General features: G+C 41.4%; 1 protein-coding gene across 15 annotated transcripts in view; it reads right to left on the bottom strand.

The window, feature by feature from the left end:
* Positions 1–18,810, bottom strand: part of BCAS1 (brain enriched myelin associated protein 1) — a 78,531-nt gene that overhangs the window by 24,323 nt on the left and 35,398 nt on the right. For 4 of the 15 annotated variants that reach the window (XM_088789070.1, XM_019726059.3, XM_019726061.3 and 1 more), the window contains exons 5-10: positions 17,051–17,206; positions 16,009–16,053; positions 13,480–13,614; positions 11,014–11,067; positions 7,465–7,641; positions 2,238–2,279 (exon numbers count right to left, since the gene is read on the bottom strand). In XM_088789070.1, coding sequence (XP_088645196.1) covers positions 2,238–2,279; positions 7,465–7,641; positions 11,014–11,067; positions 13,480–13,614; positions 16,009–16,053; positions 17,051–17,206 — 609 coding nt within the window. The remainder of the gene's footprint in view (positions 1–2,237; positions 2,280–7,464; positions 7,642–11,013; positions 11,068–13,479; positions 13,615–16,008; positions 16,054–17,050; positions 17,207–18,810) is intronic. The other 11 variants (XM_019726057.3, XM_019726062.3, XM_019726063.3 and 8 more) reach the window with 6 other exon arrangements.

Genomic DNA, 18,810 nt, shown 5'->3' with positions numbered 1-18,810 from the left:
ATAGCCAACTTACAGCTGAGATGCAGCACGAGTGAGGGAAAAAAAGAATCTTTGCTGTTGAAAGCCAGTGAAACTTGGGGCTTGGTTGTTACTGCGACATAGCCTGGCAGAAGCTGACTGACAGAGGATGTGAATCCATTTGAGCCAATGAAAGAGAACAAATTCCGGGACCTGTAGGGCTGCTACTCAACAAATCTCTCCTTTACCCTCTACTGGGTGATGTGCTGTTGGAAAGCTGAGCATAGAGCCAAACCAGGAAAGCTGGGCCAAGGGAGAGCCCTGAACCAAGATTTATTTAAAACCAATTCTACTTCCTACTGATGACGGCCAATAAAAACCATTTTATTTTTAATCCAGGTTAAGCTGGGTTTTCTTTTACTTGTAACTGGGAGGTTACTTACTAAGAGAGGTACACAACAGAACTACCTATTTCCTGGATTTTATAGATCACTGGGAAGATTTTTTCCCCCATTAGTTAGAACATTAACTCAATTAACCAACAGAAAAAACATTTCCAGATTACAACTGAAGGATTAGATAACTTCTGTAGTCAAGATAAATAGATTTTACTCTGATAATACCAGAAGCTCATTCTAGGAAAGTGCTCAATTTCCATGGGCTTCAAAAGTCTTATTTTTCTTTTCATGAAAACACTTTGAGAAACACTGAAATCACTCTGTCCTTTGCTTTGCATTGATAGATAGATTGGTTTTTGAAACCTATGGTAGAGAAATTTAACAAAATAACTCAACCATATTTTATCCAGAAGAAGTTGCTAATTAACAAATTTACAATATGTTTAAAAACACCTAATTGTCCTGTATGGAAGGCCTTGCGTCCTATGCGTTGTTTTGACTAATGCCATCTCTCTTCCTTGGGAGGAGAAAATTGTTTCACATATGCCTTCACTGCACGTGGGCATGGAGTCACTGGTGAAATGCACAATTTCACAAGGAAATGTAATCACTGATTACTGGGAAGCCCTCATTCACAATGTGACGTCTCCTATGCGTGCATGGTGACTGCAGGGGACGCCAAACTTTTCCTGCAAAGGGCTCTGTTGCAATGACTCAACTCTGACTCAACTCTGTCATTGTAAGGAACCCAGCCAAATACGTGATATGTAAAGGAATGAGTTTGGCTGTGTTCTAATAAAACTTTATTCATAAACACTGAAATTTGAAATTTGTATAATTTTCAAGTGTTATGAAATATTATTCTGCTTTCGATTTTTTCCCAACCATTGAAAAATGTAAAAACCATTCTTAGCTAGTGGGCCATACAAACACAGGTGATGGGCCGGAATGGCCCATGAGCTGTAGTTTGCTGACCTCTGAATTACTGAGTTCTTCCTATGCTTCAGGTGCTGAAGTAAGAACATTACATGCATTATTCGTTTAATTCTCACAAGAACCCTAAGGGGTAGATACAATTATTATTTATTTTTTTTTTAAAAATTATTCTCTTATTATTATGCAATGTACCTCTTTATCCTTGGAAATATTTCTTGTTTTCAGTTTTTATTTTTTTTTAAGGAGGGCACAGCCTACAGCAGCCCATGCGGGGATTGGACAGGCAACCTTGGTGCTACCAGCACCATGCTCTAACCAACTGAGCTACCCGGCTACCCCTAGATAAAATTCTTATGACCATGAATGCACTGTCTTGAAAAGTTTGACTATCGTTCTAGAAGATTAAAGACTCCAAAAGACAGTGAGACTCAACCTATGGCTCTCAGGGGTAGACTCATGGAGTCTGCTCTCCAGCCTGAAATCAGCAGTCTCAGTATCTATTGCAGCAAGATGCTTTCATGCCCGATGCTACTCCCTGTCCTGGGTACCACCCACAGTTAGTAGAGAATCTGGGTTGTCATGGAAATGAAAGTGAAAGAAGCAACCAAAGTAGAGTGAAGCAGAGGGTACAGTATCCTCGTCCCATAAGGAAGTATAAAGAGGTTCTTATGTTTAGTAGACTCTTTCAGCCCCTAAATAATAACAAATTATTGAAGTGTATGCTGTGATTCTGCATTTAGTTTGCACTCATTCAATGGACATCACAAACGTTCACCCAAAGTCGTTTCCCACGGGTCCCTAATCATATATAAGGGTGAAAGAGTCTACAGCAGATGAATAAACTTGGAGCATGCAAGAACACAGGACTTCAGAGCTGAAAGACCCTGGAGTCCAACATGCAGAAGATGAGAATGGAATGATTCTGTCATTTAATGCATCACTTACATTGTCCTCTGCACCTGTGGGGATTGAATCCTCTTTAACTGACTAAAGGGAAGATAAAAACAAAAGCAAGAGTCAGAATGTTACAGGAACCAGAGCTAACAGCCTTGTGTCACCATTCCTGGACATTGCTTGTGTGTACCTTGACCCAAAAAGAATGTGAAGGAGGCCTACATATGTGTAAACAGTATAGTAAGATAATACAAATGATGCAGTTTCAAATGCAACAAAGGGAAAATTAACATGCAGATGCAGTCAGGAGAGGGGTCGCTACCGAAAACAAACCACAGTCTTGGTTGTGAGTAAGCAACACGTTTACCTTGACATTTTCAGGTAGCTGATGCAAGGAGGGAAATATGGTCGATCACGCAATACACAGGCACTGCTAGGTAAAAACAAAGGACCGGCTCGGGAAAATTCTGGTAACAGGCGCACAGAAATGTATCCCACGGTCCTCACAAAGCAAGCAGGCACTGTGTAATAAGCAGCATCCTCAGCCTTATCCTGACCATAGCACAGTGGTAAGCGTCAGAAGCTGCCACTTACGTCCGCTCTCAATGGGCACCATTTCATCGTGCCAACGTTCAGTTCAGTGAAAACACTTCTATGGGGGCCAGCAGGCTGGGGTCCAACATATCGAACTTCAAACACTGTTACAGTCCTGTCCAGAATAGGAGAGGGGTTATTCCTATGCTATCAAAAGTCAATGCCACAACCATTATTGGTCTGCCGAGTTCCAGCGTTGGAGCTTATCTTTGCATCTTTCCTGCAGTCGTTCTAAAACTTTTTTGGGTGGTGGTGTTGGTGTTCGCAGACCACTTTGAGAGACTCACTCGACAGAGCTGGACGGTCTTCCCAGAAAACGAAACATGAACAAAATATTTTGCAGATGATTTCAAGGTGTTCACAGACCCCCCGCATCTCTTCTCTTGGATTCCGGCTTCAGAAGTCTTCCCTATACCTCATTGGTTCCAAGTCCTGCCTTTATTTCTACCTTTGAAACATCCAGTGGGAAGGAGTAAAAAGGAACTGATATCTGCAAATACATCTTCTGCACTTGGCACGTTGTGTCATTTTTCATTGGAAGTAGCCCCAAATGGTATGTATGGAGATCCTCCTTTACTCAGTGAGAAGTGGACGGACAGAGAGGGGAAGTCACTTGTTCAGGGTGGTACAGCTAGAAAATGGTGGAAATGGTTCTAAAAGCCAAGTTTCCCCCCTTCTGCCAGGATGACTTTAAGAATCTGAATCACAGTGTTTTGGTGACGGTGAGTGTCTTTCTCCACGACCAGACTTGCTTTCTCTCTAGACGAGATCTTCAACAGGGATCATTCATTTCTTTCTATTTATCTTCTTCTCCTACTGAAGCTGACCTGGGCATGACCATGTCCCTGAAAAGGATCGTCGGTTTTCTGGATGCTTCTGATGGTCAAGAAATCACAGAGCATTCAGAAGTGTTGCTTTTTTAGAATGACATCCCTTCTGCCTGAGACCAGTTGCATGCTACCTAATGTTATGAACAGGTAAAGAATTAAACAATGTTTTAAAAGCCAGACCCCCTCAAACCTCAGCCACAGAAGTTTCATGAGTCAGTATACTGTCTACACCAGGCTGAGAAAACCTTTCCACCCTTTAAGAATAGCAATTTTCGTTTTTCAGAGCCTCTCGCCTGTCCCACTTGGTTGTAATGAGATTAGTTTGTGTCTCTGGCTTCCTGTCTCTGGAAAGTTCTTGGCCATTGATCACTCACTGAATCCCAAAGGACAGTGGGAACTTGACGTGGGTGAGGAAGAGAGCAGCAGGCACTCCTTCTGGACACCGATGTCTCCGTCATCTTCATTATGGTTTCAGACGTCCAGATCTTTCTGGTGTTTCAAAAATTGGCATTATGAATACTGTCTGTTCCAAGAGAAATCGCAGTTTCACATTTTAAAGTTACACTACCCAGCAAAGCATTCTTTATTTTCGGAATCAGTCCAGTTAAGCATTTCTCAAACTTCAATAATTTGCCCACCACTGTCACGATTCTTGACCCGCCCATGGACCACCTGGATTGACTTCATATTTTCCTTTACATTGACTACCTTTTTACTCAAATAAATCTACTTTCAAAGGAAGCATCTTATCACCGTAGTGAATGCAGAATCAGCATCCGTGCTGCAAACAGAAGTATGTATTAAAACAACAGCAATGCATAAAGGAAAAATGTTTATTAAGCTCTAATTATTTTTTAAGCCTTTATAACAAGGGAGATCAGCAAGTGTTAGCAGAGTGAGAAATGCCTGTTAATATTGAGAAGAGACTTTCTTCTTCCTGCCATCAGAGGGACGGGCCTAGAATGGAAAAGGAGATAACTTCGTACTAGGTGACTGATTGTATTTCTAGGGCTTGTGTGTCCATGAAACACACAAAATCAGTTGGCACATTTTTGTACATTTGAACATGGGCCTTTATGTAAGTGGTGGCTGAAATATCCAACTAGTATAAGGACTCAAAGATGGGTAATGAGAGGCCAGACTTCTGTTCCTTTTTAGGGTTTGATACACGGAAGGGGAAACCGCATCAGAACCCAAGTCTAGAGCGTGTTGGACTGCGGGTTTGTTAGTGGAGATACCAGAATTTTCTACTGTTTCTGTCTCTTTTTCAAAAAAGTTTTACAGGAATGATTTTATAACCAAAACTTATTCTAATTGAAAGAAAACAAGGATCTCCATTGTGTTTCCTACTTGAACATAAGCTCCCCCAGGAGACTGCCAGCTGATCTGTTGACTGCTGTCCTTCCAATGCCTGGTATGTAACACAAAGTATTTAGCATTAAAAGAAAAATCAGTACAAAGAACGTGAAAAGATACTATCGAATGAGTGAATCTTCCGTATTTGACTTCCATATAGACCTATTCTTTTGGATTGGGTGAAAGACAAGATTTACAAGTGATTTGGTTTCCAAATTCTCTTAACTGCATTATTTTTGTAATGTACTAAAGAAAGAAAGCCAGATAATGGGGACAAAACAGCGAAACTGAAATAAATGAAATTTCTTTCATTGGGAAAATAAATGTCAGGTGGTTCTGCCCTTTATTTTCAATGGGAATAGCTTGAATTTCAAAGACACAACGTACTGTTGATAGATCGCAAAGGTAAGGAAAGACAGAGTACTTGAGCCTTAGTAGCTTAGACGCGTCGCCAAACTGGATGGGACGGAAAGATAAAGAAGTGGATGTGGTTCTTGTCTCAACCCCCCTGAGTACAAGGAAATCAATGACCTAGGGAACAGCAACCGTTCACTGGCCACTTTTGCGCTTGGCCCAGTGTTACCGGCATTATTTCCTTTAATCGTCACTTCATTTCCACGACAGGGATGCTATTATTATTTGCATATTATACATTAGGAAACTGAGGCTCATCAAGGTGGGACTCAAAGTCAGATCTGTCTGACAACAGCTTTTAACTCTTACATAAGCGTTCCTCAACCTGCACTCATTTGTCGACCTCCTGTGTGGTTTTGGCCATGTTGGATGCGGCAGTCATGGCAGTCATGGAAATGTGCCACTCAGATTTCCCTGCAAGGACAGCCTCGGATGGCCATGACCTTGGCATCCACTAGAGTGAGGTGATGCTGAGGGCATGTGCTCCCTGGCAGCTCCCAGCCGACGACTGAGCGTGGGGGGTGCTGGCTGTTTCTGCCCAACAGAGGGCTCCTGGAATGGGCGGTCTCTGCAGTGGGACTTCCCACTGCCGCAGTCCACCATCTCCGTCTTCCTCCCTGCCCTCCCATCACAGCTGTCAGACCCTCACTGTGGTGGGCAGGCTCTCTCTCTACCTACCCCTGCACCCTCCCCTTTATCCTTCTCACTCATTTTCCTCCCACAAATCTCCTGCTCATCTGTTCTGTCTTGGTATCTGCTTCTTGGAGGACCCACATTTACCATGATTCACTTCACATCACTATTTACTTCATATCATATCTGTACCATTATTTATGTAACGCTTTCCTTTTAATTGGGTTACTTTTTAAAACTAAATACATACAGTCTCACCTTCAGCAAGCTATATGTTAAATTACGTGTAATGTGCCTGTTCTTTTTTTCCTAATACACTTGAAATTTATATAAATGCGTACACTCATATATGTATATATATGATTATTTAAATAAAAATATTTAAATATGGGTCACCTAACTCATCTCCTTTGTCACCAATGTATGCACCTCACTCTCTTCAAAATTGTTCTCTACATTATATTGCTGATCAAAGATTTTTCAAAACAAGTAAGCAGCGGTTGGTGAGGAAAGAGGATCAGAACAGAATGCCAAATGACATCATCCACCGTTTTCATTAAGTATTGGAATTTGTGTTCTGGGCAGACCCCAGAAGGAACATTTCTGTACAACATGAAACACACAAGAAAGAGTTTCAGAAATCCAGCCGATTATGGAGAGGAGAATAAAACTAACGTCACAGTGGCATTGGTTTTGTGTGCCAGCTGGCGTGGATTTTGATGAAGTGAGTAAATTAGATGTTTCCAGCTCTATAAATTGCATCCCATTGCCTCACCCCCAACTTCTTGCTCATCTTTGGGCCACATTTAAAACAGGCAAGAGTTCTGAAGGCAGCTGGGGTTTACTGATGATGAAGGAATACGTCTCAGAATTACTCAGCCCCACCCAAACCGTTTCCTTGCACCACACCTTAATTCTAGATGGGGAAAAAACAACCAGACGGTGGTTTGAATTTTCCTATCACGGACCACGCTGTATGCTGGCTCTGGTGGGGAACTGGTGGACACCTTGCTTTTCCAAAAGGGGAGTGAAGTCTAACGGTTCTTGATGACTGATTGTCTCTGGCTGGGGACACAGAAATAGGGAGCCCAGTGGAAGTTCATCTTACCCGGGTGAGCGCGCTCAGAGGAAACCAAGAGGAATAAATACTGATGACTTAAGCAAGACAATGAAGTCGTGAAATACCACAGCCCTTTGTCACGCATCGGAGTAATTCCAAGAACGAAAAATTCTAGTTGTTCATTTCCTTTACTTTGCCGCGAAACACATGTTTGTGACATGATAGGCTTTTCATTCTTCCCAGGAATAAATTCAGAGCCTCCAACTCTATGCCTAGTGAAGTCATTTTGGAGAAGAAAAAGAAACTCCATACACCACTGAGTACACCAAAGAAATCATTTTTCAAGTCATTTAGCCCTAATTATTCTCTACGTCTTGAAAATAGGACTTACCTTTTTCCAGAACAGTTTGCTCAGGGGCAGAGAGGTGGGTCCCCCCTTTTCCTTGGCTCCTTCCTTTGCTGTTTCGGTGGATGGAGGATTCTTTGCTGCTCCTTGGGTCTCCTGGGGTACGAAGTTGGCTTTGTCTGACTTGAGGTTGTCGGAAGTGGCCGGTGACTTTTCAGAACTCTATAGAGTTAAACAAATTCAAAATGATCTCCAGATTTCAAAAGTGAAGGATCTCTTTTTTATTAACATGGACTGGGGTTATGCATGTTAATTCTCATCTTCATAATTTTCTGTATTTCCCAAATATTCTGCTATGAATGTGGGTTTGTGTTAAAATTTCCCTTTTGGAAAAACGATCTATAGAACCATTACTTGTCATGTTCATGTAAGTGACTCGTTAGGATTCAAGGTGATCGCAAGAGGCACTTTGCTGCTAGATTATTAATTTGTACCAAGGCCATTGATCTTCAAATGATTTTGATCATGGTCTCATCAATCAAAACACCTTGAACACGAACCTCCAATCCATGCATATTTGTTTATTGTACAAAGATGTACTGTGTTACTAATCCAAATTCAAAATTAAAGAAGGGTTAAAATAAATATAATTTAAAATAGAAGTTCTCCAACTTTGCTCCCATACCCTGGAGCTCACGCATCTAGGCTCTAAAGTAAGTATAAGACAGCTAGATTGGAGCTCAGAGATGGGCCTTGAATTGGAAGAGCGCCCACAGACCCTGGCTCTTCCCTGTTAGATGCAGCCTCTACATTTAAATGAGATGTAATTGATTTAAAACATCAAATATTATTCATTCGGCCCCTATTCTCTGTCTCTCTTTCCCTCCTCTCCCTTCTCTCTCCCTCTCTCTTTCACTCTTTCTTCCTTATTCCTCCCTTTCCCTCTCTCCCAACTTCTCCTCTCTCTGTCTCCCCCTCTGAGTGGCCACGCTGAGGTCCAATTCCAGGACCTCTGATTTCCTCATTGTGACTGGCCTGTTACCCTCTGCCACCTCCTGACGCGTGGGATAAAGGAAGAGTTGGGAGCATTCTAGTCTCCATTTATCTTGACACGAGTGACTATTGGCATGACAACTTTTAACACCGGGTTCATCTGACCTAACCTCTTCTTAAGCACTTTTGCTTTAGGGTTTTTACACCAGGGAGCATGTGACACAAACCCTTTACATTCCAGGGAATTTGGACTATGTTTTCTGAGTAAAACAAACAAACCTGGCAGTAAAAATGGGGTGTGAAAAAAAGTTTGGAAGTTTTGTAGTATTTTTGAAGTCTGAAAGAGTCTTAGAGACCATCTGGTCCAACACCTGAATTTTCACGATGGGGAACCTGAGGCCCATGGTGCCCAACATTAATGAAGGGCCACAGCGTGACTTCAGATCTGGGCTTTCGGTTCCTCCTAGTGCTCTTTCCACATAGCACGTCGCCTCTCCAAAAGTGGTTGCAAAATCACCGTGAATTTGACTATTTGAAGTAAGACACAATATTTTCTGTGCTGAGTTGTTTGGTACTAAGGAGGAATCACTGACTGAGCAGATTCTACGAGTTCCACTGAGAAGTGTACAAACCTGCCGGGATTTAAAAGAACCTCTGCATTTTATAAGCAGTGAAATCCAAAGGGCTGAGCTTATCAGGTTCTGTATTTGCACATGTCCAAACGGTCTTGGGCACCTGGTGCTGGCTTAGCTCTAAACGATAATTAAATTAAAGAGGACTGATTCAAGGGAAGGTGGGCTCCACCAAGTACCTTGCTTCCTTTTTCAAAAAATATGAGAAAGTATAATTTATTCATGAAAAATGCATCGCATGCTCCTATGATAAGGACTCAGTGTTGGGGTTATACACTCTCATGGAGAGAAAGATGCTGAACAAATAATTCCGCAAAAAAAAAAAAAATTAAAATTTCAACTGTGATAAGTGCTATGAGGTGAGGGGAAGACGGGAGGGCTTGGTGTTAAAACGAAGCTAAACCAGGAAATTAGACTCAGTCATGACAATTTGGGAAGGTTTTACTGAGAAAGGGGTGCAGTGCTCTGATCTGGAGGGTGACTGGAAATTAACTGGAGAAGAAAGCGTGTCCCATGCACAGGGGACAACATGCCCTAAAGGCCTTTGACAAGCACCTTGAGGAATGGGACGGAAGCACAAAGAGCAAGGAGTGGCCGAGCGTGGTCACCTCCCCAAGTCAACCTCCTCTTCTGCTTTCCTGGGAGGATTCCCATTGCCCGGAGTCCATTTTCGATGAAGAACCTGGGAAATTGGGCTGACCTCATTTCCACGTCTAAGAAAGGGGCTGGTTTAAGCCAATCATCTACCCTGCTAATTCATCACTGGAGATGTTCCATTACCTACTGATCCTGTGCGGTTTTGATTTAAAATCTGTTGCTTGGCTTCTTTCCCTGGAGATGCTGTGATCTGTCCAACTCACGCCTGCCCCTTCATAGGGCACAGCCTACGCAACCAAAGCCACATGGGGGTACAGGAAAAGCCCTCCAGGTTCTGGAGTTCTAGAAATTCTCCAGGACACGTCCAGTTTACTTAATCCATCACACACCTCTGGCTTGGCTGGTTTTCCCCACTTCCTTTTGCTTCCGCCCACTTCCTCTCTCTCTGCCCAGTCCCCTTGGACCATAGTCCGCTCTTCAAGACACAATTTCCAACTTTTATCTTTGATTCAATAACAACAATTAAAGGTACCAGTGCTGGGCCCTGTTCTAAGCCACTGAATGCTTTAACAACAGTCCTATAAGGAAGGAACTAATTGTTATGTCTATTTTACAATTAGGCAAATTTTGGTCCTAGGTGGTTAAATATTGTGCCCACGATTGCACTAATAAGGGGGTGGAGTTGATACCTGCATTCAGGGAGTCTGATACCCAAACCCAAACTCTTAATAACTGCTCTACAGTATGCTGCCTCCAATGAGTAAAGGTCTCCCCACTACCCATCAACGGGTGGAACAGTCTACACCAGGCATTGTCAACAAGGGCAATATCACCTCCAAGGTGGGGACAGTTGGAGGTCATACTGCTCTTACCCTTGGCAGGGGATGCTATGAAAAATATTAGATATTAACACTGTCTATGACCACAGTACATAAACAGAGATAGCTGCTGTATTAAATGTCACCAACCACCATTAATCAGTCTTTTTTCTTCCTGTACACCCAGTTCCTTACTTCCCAAAGAGGTGCCCCAAATAGTGTTCTGCCAGCATGAACTAAATTCATACTCTTTGCATTACAAAGGAGATTGTAAAAATTCCCTCAGTATCTTTTGGAGTCTATCTCATGGATAGGGTTGTCAGCTTTAACAAATAACAATGAGAATACAGGATGCCCTGTGAAATTTGAATTTTAGATCAACAAAGAATAATTTTTTAGCGTAAGTAGGTCCTAAATATTGCCTAGGACATACTTACATTTATGTTAAAAATTATTTGCTGTTTATCTGAAATTTGAATTTAACTGGGTGTCTGCATTTCATCTGGCAACCCGACCCATGAAATGCTAAAGTATTCGAGTTGGAGATTGCTTACCAGATGACTTTCTTTACTTTCTCCACAATAAGTTTCTCTTGTGTTCACATTTGGCTGTGGGAGAGGGGAAGTGTTAGTAAGATGTAAACATTACACCAAGAACCAAAAAACAATGAATGTGTGGCAGAGCTTATGAATCACGAGAGCCCTCTGCTAATATTTCAGCTGCCTTACAGAGCAGGTGGGCGTTGGGCAAACCTGAGTGGGGAGAGGGGCATTTCCGGGCCTTGTGTGCATGTTGTCATGTCCAATGTTTACAGGACATGTGAAAAAGTCTGATTCTGAGGCATTGCATGTGACGTGGCCAAACAAAAAGGATTCAGATTCAGCAAACGAAAGCTGACACCCTTATTATTTATCACAATTAACTAATTTCATTTATTAATCCCAGGCTTCTCCACATTTTTAAAGTAAGAAAATTCATTTTATAAGAAGGAAAATTGAGACTCAGAGAAATGTAGCTACGCATTAACCAGAATCGGTGATGCCGATTTTTTCTGTTCTTTTCTTTCTTTTCTTTTTAAGAGCAAAAGTAGAAGATAATGTTTTATCCTTATATTTGCTTGGCTTTCTTCCTTTCTGTCCTAGTTACAATGAAATCAGGGAGGGTGACAATCACACCTCCTATAATCACACCACAAGGTTCACTGATAGAACCTGGCTGGTCAGTTTTAATGGCCCTATCTTCCTATCTTTTTGGACAACAGAATAACTAAGTGAAGAAAATAAATAAACTAGCCTAGACATGGAGGTAAGAGCCAATGAGATCCAAACTGCTACATAAATGAAAATGAAGAACATTTGGGAATTGTCCCCTTACTCTATTTTTATGTGATAAGTAGAATGAATGTAACTCCAGGGTAAAACCCAAAAGTCCTTCGGCCTGTATCACAGAATCCCAGAAAGGGATGCTTCCTCTCCAACATCCCAGTAGTTCCAGAATCCTATGCGACCCCAACAGGACGCGAGGCCAATGATTTGGGGAAGTCCTAGGAATACTGAACTCGGGTGGGCCACTTAAGAGGTAGGGAAGAGATTCTGTGCATGAAATGAGTATCATAATGAAATACAGATCTGGGGCCGGGGAAAGTCATACACTTCTTAAACTTTCAAGGCCCCCGACTCACAGAAGCCCCAAGAGGGCTTCCAGCTGGATTCCTTTGTTCCAGATCGATGTCATGTTTCAGGAGCAGTTACCGAATTGCCTACCACATACAGTAGTATAACTTTTATTTTTGCCTTCCCCATTGCAGTATCTACCCCTTTCTCTCTTTATAGAACAAGAGAAGCCTGTATGGAAATTGAAGAGTGGCTTCATAACAGTTTGTTTATGCAAATATAGATTCACCCAATGGAACTTTCTATGGAGCTTTTATTTGTGTACACAATCCTGGGACTGTCACATCCAGCTGGGGAAGTTTTTGTAAATCAGTTCATTCAACTAAGGGGAGAATGGTTGATATTTTAGACAAACTTCTAAGCATGCTGGACCAATGCAGGGGTTCTTTTAGTTGATGCTTTCAGACAATCACTGGTGTCTTGTTAGACATGGAAGAGTAAAATCTCCAAAACCGACTCCGATGTTGCCCTCCTTCCCAAGGGAATGGAAGTAGGACTTCCTCTGCCTTCGTTCATTGTTTTGTTCTGCCTGAATTTTTAGGTGGGTTCAGTATAAGCTTAGTTAATATTGGGAATGGATGGAACAGACCACAGAAAGACAAAATGGTTATCTTGAGGTTTCCCAAATGTGGAAAGCATACCATTGAAGGAGGTTATCAGAAAAGGTTTTACACTGTACAGAGGTATGACACCAAATCACATTCAAATAATGAAAACACTTTTCCTTTTTCAACTCTCATTTAATCCCTCTAAGAACCTTCTGGGGGAAATCTTGGTCTGGTGCTGCTACGTCTTTACAATTTCTCTACTGCTGGCTAATTGCCTTCTGATAAAGCTTGAAAGGGCATTAAATTCAGAGCTTAACACAAACAAGGTAACTCTAATGTAGTATCTTTTATTTTTTATTAGCCATATTAATAGTTACCTTCCTCTTATGATGATTCTGGCTTTCTGTGTATGATGTAATATCAATTCTCTTTTAAAGATACCCTTCAGTAAGGAAAAGGTCCACTTCAATATGAAAATATCAAGTAAATAATAGTATATATGACAAAAATGATGAACGTGGTATGTATACTTTCAACATTTGGGGAAATCCTGAGTTAGAAGAGTAATTTCAGAACCCTGGTCCTGAAACGCATCTGAGATATTTATAACTTTGGAGACTTGTTTTTTTTCTAATTACTGAAATTTGATTCACAGACTCTTTAATTCCCCTTTAATGATTTCAACCACCCAAGGCTCTGTCTTCACTGACATGGAGTTGGGTGGATACGGAATGGCACGTGTATCATGTGGTGAAGACCAGGGTTCTTTTTTCCCCTCCTAGTTTAACAAGATACAGACCTTATGCCTAAAGAGTTTTCTAAAGGTGAGTCCCAGCCTGGGGCTATGCAGGTGTTTCTTCTTGGTGCCTTTAGCCTGGATCTCAGATGTCTTCTGGCCAGCTTGTCCATCACAGACAATTTCTATTTTGGATGCCTTTCGGGCAACAGCAGTCACAGCTTAGAACTTTGTTTTTAAACAAAATCCATTTCTTTCTGTTGTTTTTCAGTGCATTGAAACACTTGGACAATTAACTGCTGGTATATCACCCCATCCCCCACCCACAAGACATCATATAAATGTTTATCTTTGTGAAACTCTCAAAGTTGACTTGCTAAAGAGCATACTCATAGTCCATTTCAGGTACACATTGATTTTCAACATGGTGACCTATTTAAATGACCCAGGTTAACACAACTCCATTTGCTAAAGACAATGACAGGGCATTTAAACACTGTCTATATGACATAGGGGAAAAATTCAGGTGAAAAAATCTAAAAGATCCAAAAGATAATACAGTCCCTCCTTGATAGTTTTAAATATCTACATGATCTTGTCACATGGGAAAGAAAAAAAAAAATACCTGAAGACAAACAATTCATTTTTGCTTCCTGGAGTCAAGGCGAATACTGCCACGGAGTGACTTTCATTCTCTCACTGATCTCCTTTTTTTCATTATTATAAACTTCAGGGAAGCAGTATCCCCACAAAAATTCCAACTGACTTCTAGATGGGCAGATCTCCCAGGCAAAAGAAATTTCTAGTATGAGCCAGTCCACTGAGCCAAAGTGGGGGAGAGATTGGAACTGAAATAAGCCAGCCACAACCATTCAGAATTGTTGACTCAAGTTACAAATGGCGGGGGATTTTGTGAGGGGCATGTCGTATACTAAAAATTGCCCGGGTCCAAATGGGAAGAAGGACAAATGGGGTAGACATCTCAAAAGTGCGATTCCAAGCACGTCAGTAGAATAAAGATGTTAAAAAGGCAAGGCATGAGGACCAGGGTCATAGAAAGAGGTCTGTTTGTGGGTGTTATGGACAACCTACATTCACAAAATCCTCTTTTGAGACCCAGCTTCACCACCCATGACCCCACAGCTCTCTGGGCAGAGCAATGAGATTTTATCAGCTGGCTCAGTTCAGTTGGGACCGCATTCTGGGTGGAGGAAGAGTTTAGGTGTGAGAGCCACAGATCACTTGGGAGGCCACATAACACACCCACATACCCCACTATTTATAGCCTATGGTGCTGACTATGTGACCTCAAACAATGCAAAACACAGGACTAAAAGAGAAACATTGGACCCAATCGTTCATTGAACTTGACCCTAGCTGCCTTGTAGCAAATTAATAAATTTATAGGCAAAGGCACGTAGCTGTCTCAGATATATATATTTTTTTCAATAAAAGAAATATGTTCTAGAGGAAGCAGTCAATATAACACAAATGTAAGCATGGTGTTTAGTCTGTCTTGCACTGATTATGGAAATAGGGATCACCCACGTTGGAATAACAGCTCCAGGGTTTACCAAGCATTGCCACACCTTCATTCAATGTCGGGCTGGGGAGATAGAATTTTTATTGTCCCAATATGACAGATGTGGAGATTTGGGTTGAGACAGGTTAGGATTACACAGCTAGCAAACAGCAGGACCAGAGCTCAAAAGTGGGTCTTCTGAGACAAATTCCAGAATCCTTTTCACAATGTAGGCCCTTCAAATATGGGTAGCAGATGTATCGGCTGGTCAAGCCATTTATTGGGTCCCAATGTCTTTCGAAGCACTTTCACTTATCAAAAGAAGGACGCAAGACACTTATCTGTCACCAGGTTAAACTCTCCTCACGATTCCTACGAAATGTAAACCATGTGTTCCACTAGAGATAATCAATTCTGTCAAGTGTAAAGGAGAACATCTCTAGAAAGTAGTCATTCCAAACAAAATTTATTTTGAAGGGAATTGGCTGAATTTCCAGGATGACAGTGAAAAAACCCAGGCTTGCTAGGGCATCCTAACTCCTCTACACGTCCCTTCATTTGGCAAGTATCCACTGGTGACTATTTCATTTCACCAAATAATTGCTTTGGCAGTGGAGATCTATTTTTTTCAAGTTGCATGAAAAACAAAGAACATATATATTTTTAAAACGAAAAAATATAGAAGCCTTTCCTTCTACCGCTTTAAATTGAGTCTTACTTCTTCCTCATTTCCAGCAGCTAATTTTTACTACATTCTCTGGGGTTCTCTACAACGAAAAAGACTAAGATGACAGAGAATTATTCGTATTCTGTTCTTACTCTATATAAGAAATTAGTTATTGTGACATTATTTAACTGGGATTGGCAAATAGTTCAAGCTTCCCACTGAAATTTTCACTAAAATACCACTATGTAAATGAAACAGTTAAAGCCAATCTAACAGCACCATTAAATTACTAAATATAGATACATGTGCATATGTATACATACATCCACACACAAAGAAGCAGAAACAAATCCAAATCCAATTCAATCCATAAACCCAAACATAAACACTTCAAACTACCTACCGTGTCTTCCAGATCTTTTTTTGTTTCAGTTTTGTTAGGTGAAACCTTCAAAGATTGAGAAAAGCAAATGTTAAAAATCTTAGCTCTTTAGGGTGATTTTATTTCATAGGTACATATTTTTTTAGGGTGGTTCAATTCACTATACAAATAAAAAATCAGAAGTCCTTTTAGTACAATAGAAACCCACAGACTTCTGGTATACCTAGGCATACAAAAGCTAACAAAAATTATTTTTTTTGTTATAAAAAATACTTTATATTTTTTATAAAAATATAAAAAATATTATAAAAATATTTTATAATGAAATGCATCAGATCTTATACATTCACCAAGAGTTTGACCACATTCAAAATTGTCTCCTGGAAGGCCACAGATTTCCCATCAGTTCTGCCACTAATCCAAATGAATGCACAACATTTTGGTGTTTGTGGCACATTCTACTGTCTTATTTGGTTTTATCTTTTGAAGTTAGTCTTGGTCTTTGGAAATAGTCCAGACACACTTGGGCTTAATCTGCTTAATTATGCATTCACTCACCAGCCCTGTTTTGAATGTCTGGCGTGTGCCAGGCCATGGGCTCTGCCCTGAGGAGTCAGAGATGAGCAAACAATGCAAGACATGGGTCCCTACCTCCATCCATTCGAATGGTAGACTTAGATGGAACAAGATAGAAAGTGGTTTCTACAGTTTTATTTGTCATGTGAGTGGCAAATCTGCTTCGATAGGTCAATGCCTCGAGGAGGAATTTCCTAAGTATTTTTATGATCAACGACCAAACCAATTGCAATAGAGTTCCATTACGACACAGCTCACGTTACACAGTTTGGGCACCCACTGTTTGTATGTCTGAAGTCTCCCTCAAGGAAAGCCTGGGGTAACACAATTCCCTTACGAAACACATCTTGTCGCTGTTCTCAGCTGCGTCCCAGCTGTATCATGGTGACACCCGATTCCAACCAAGGACACTCAAGCGTGTATTATTCTTAGAATAACAACACTTTTGAGCAATAGAATTGAGGAGAAAAGGAAGAAAACGACTTACCAGTGTTTTAAAGAAGCTCATGATGGCGTTATTATTCTCGGGTATGTCTGTTGTCTGGGGGTCCTCCTTTGCGGTCTCCAGTTCTTCAGAGTCCCCGAGGATAGCACAACCCACAGGAGTGGTGTCCCGTCCTTCTTTGCCCTTGTCAACTATGTCCTAGGGGCAAAACAGAGTTTTCACAGTTGCAAGTTGTTGAATGCGGACTCTCAAAGCAATATTTTCGCTTCACACCCCTTTCTCCTTGACCCTCGAATTCCAGCCATATTTCTTCGGCCCACGAGTGTGTAGAACAATCAGGAGCTTATAAGCATCACTCTTCCTCCCCCTCCCCCCCTCTCTACATATTCAGCATTTGCAGTTAGTTGGAGGGACATTGTTTGGAGCCAGAGGGTAACAAACATAGCCGTGCACGTTGCATTCCAAACAGAAACCCTTTTCTCCCAGTTCTGCAAAAAGGCTGTATATGATACCAATAGTCTCCATCTTTGTGGTCTCCAAGTCCAATGATTTGTACCTGATCCCCAGAGACGTGTCTATTTCGGTTCCTACAAGCTTCACAACCACGAATCATATCAACATAAAAAAAGCATTTACATTTAAAACAATAATTCCATTGTCGGGATACGGTTGCTCATTGGTGCAAGGAAGGTGATATAAGGACTGCTTTTCTCCTAACTCACCCCAGAGGATAGATGCATTCAGAATCAGACCTCCTTTGCCATCTCCACGCCCAGGACCTAAGGTCACGCTATGGCCATCGCACCACCTCATGACTGCAATGGCCCCCTGGTCTGTCTACTTGGGCTCTTGGACCCTTCAATCCATCATTTACTCAGCACAGCCCACCTTCCCATTCCTTACCACCCTTCAAAGGCTTCCTATGTCCCATGGAGTCAGGTCTAAACTCCAATACAGGGTCTCCAATGTCTTACATGGTCTGGCCGGGTCTACGTCTCTACCTCTCTCCTTCACGTTATTCTCTCTGGCCACCATTCTTCATGAGTTTTTCAAACACACCCCAATCTAGCTCTGACCTCGAGCCTTTCTGTCTGGCACGTTCCTCCTCTCTATCTGCCTGTGGTTAATTTCCGTTCATCCTTCAAGTCGTAAGTGTCACCTCTCCTCCCCTCATTATCGTCTCTACCATTGTACCTTGTCCTTTCTCCTTCTCAGCTATTACAACATTTTCCTTTACTTGCTCAGTACCTGCCCTTTTCCTCATCCCCCACCCAACTGTCATCTTGACAAAGACAGGTTACTTCAACTTTGCCCACTGTTGTTTCTTTAGTATCTAGAGCAGGGAGTCCACAGCAGGCATTCAATAAGTATGTACCGTTTGACTACTTAATAGATGACTGGATGTAAATAAATTTTATTTAAATGAGATGGGGCTATTTGTAACAAGTTGTTTTTGTTTTTGTTTTGTTTTGTCCACACAACGGACATCTTCCCATTGCCACACAGCTAGATCTGCTTCCTTTTTTATGTCTTAAGTAGTATTCCACTGTCCGGTTGTATTTATAACATTATTTATTGTCCAATATCCTTATTCGTGGGCATTTATGGTGCTTATGGTCTTACCTCTAGGATGCTATAAGCAGTGTTAAAATTGACCTCCCACAATTCTATTTTTAATTGATCCAGTGTATCTATATTTCTTTTGGGTAAATTCCCGGACGTAAAATTTCTGCGTCAAGAAGTACGCAAATTTAACAACTTTATAAGTATTCTCACAAAAAAAGGGAAGATTTCACTAGGAA

The sequence above is a fragment of the Rhinolophus sinicus genome, chromosome 13 (genome assembly GCF_057876585.1).
Source record: "Rhinolophus sinicus isolate RSI-liver-muscle chromosome 13, RSI-T2T, whole genome shotgun sequence".
Taxonomy (NCBI): Eukaryota; Metazoa; Chordata; class Mammalia; order Chiroptera; family Rhinolophidae; genus Rhinolophus; species Rhinolophus sinicus.
This window is presented reverse-complemented; position numbering and strand designations above follow the sequence as displayed.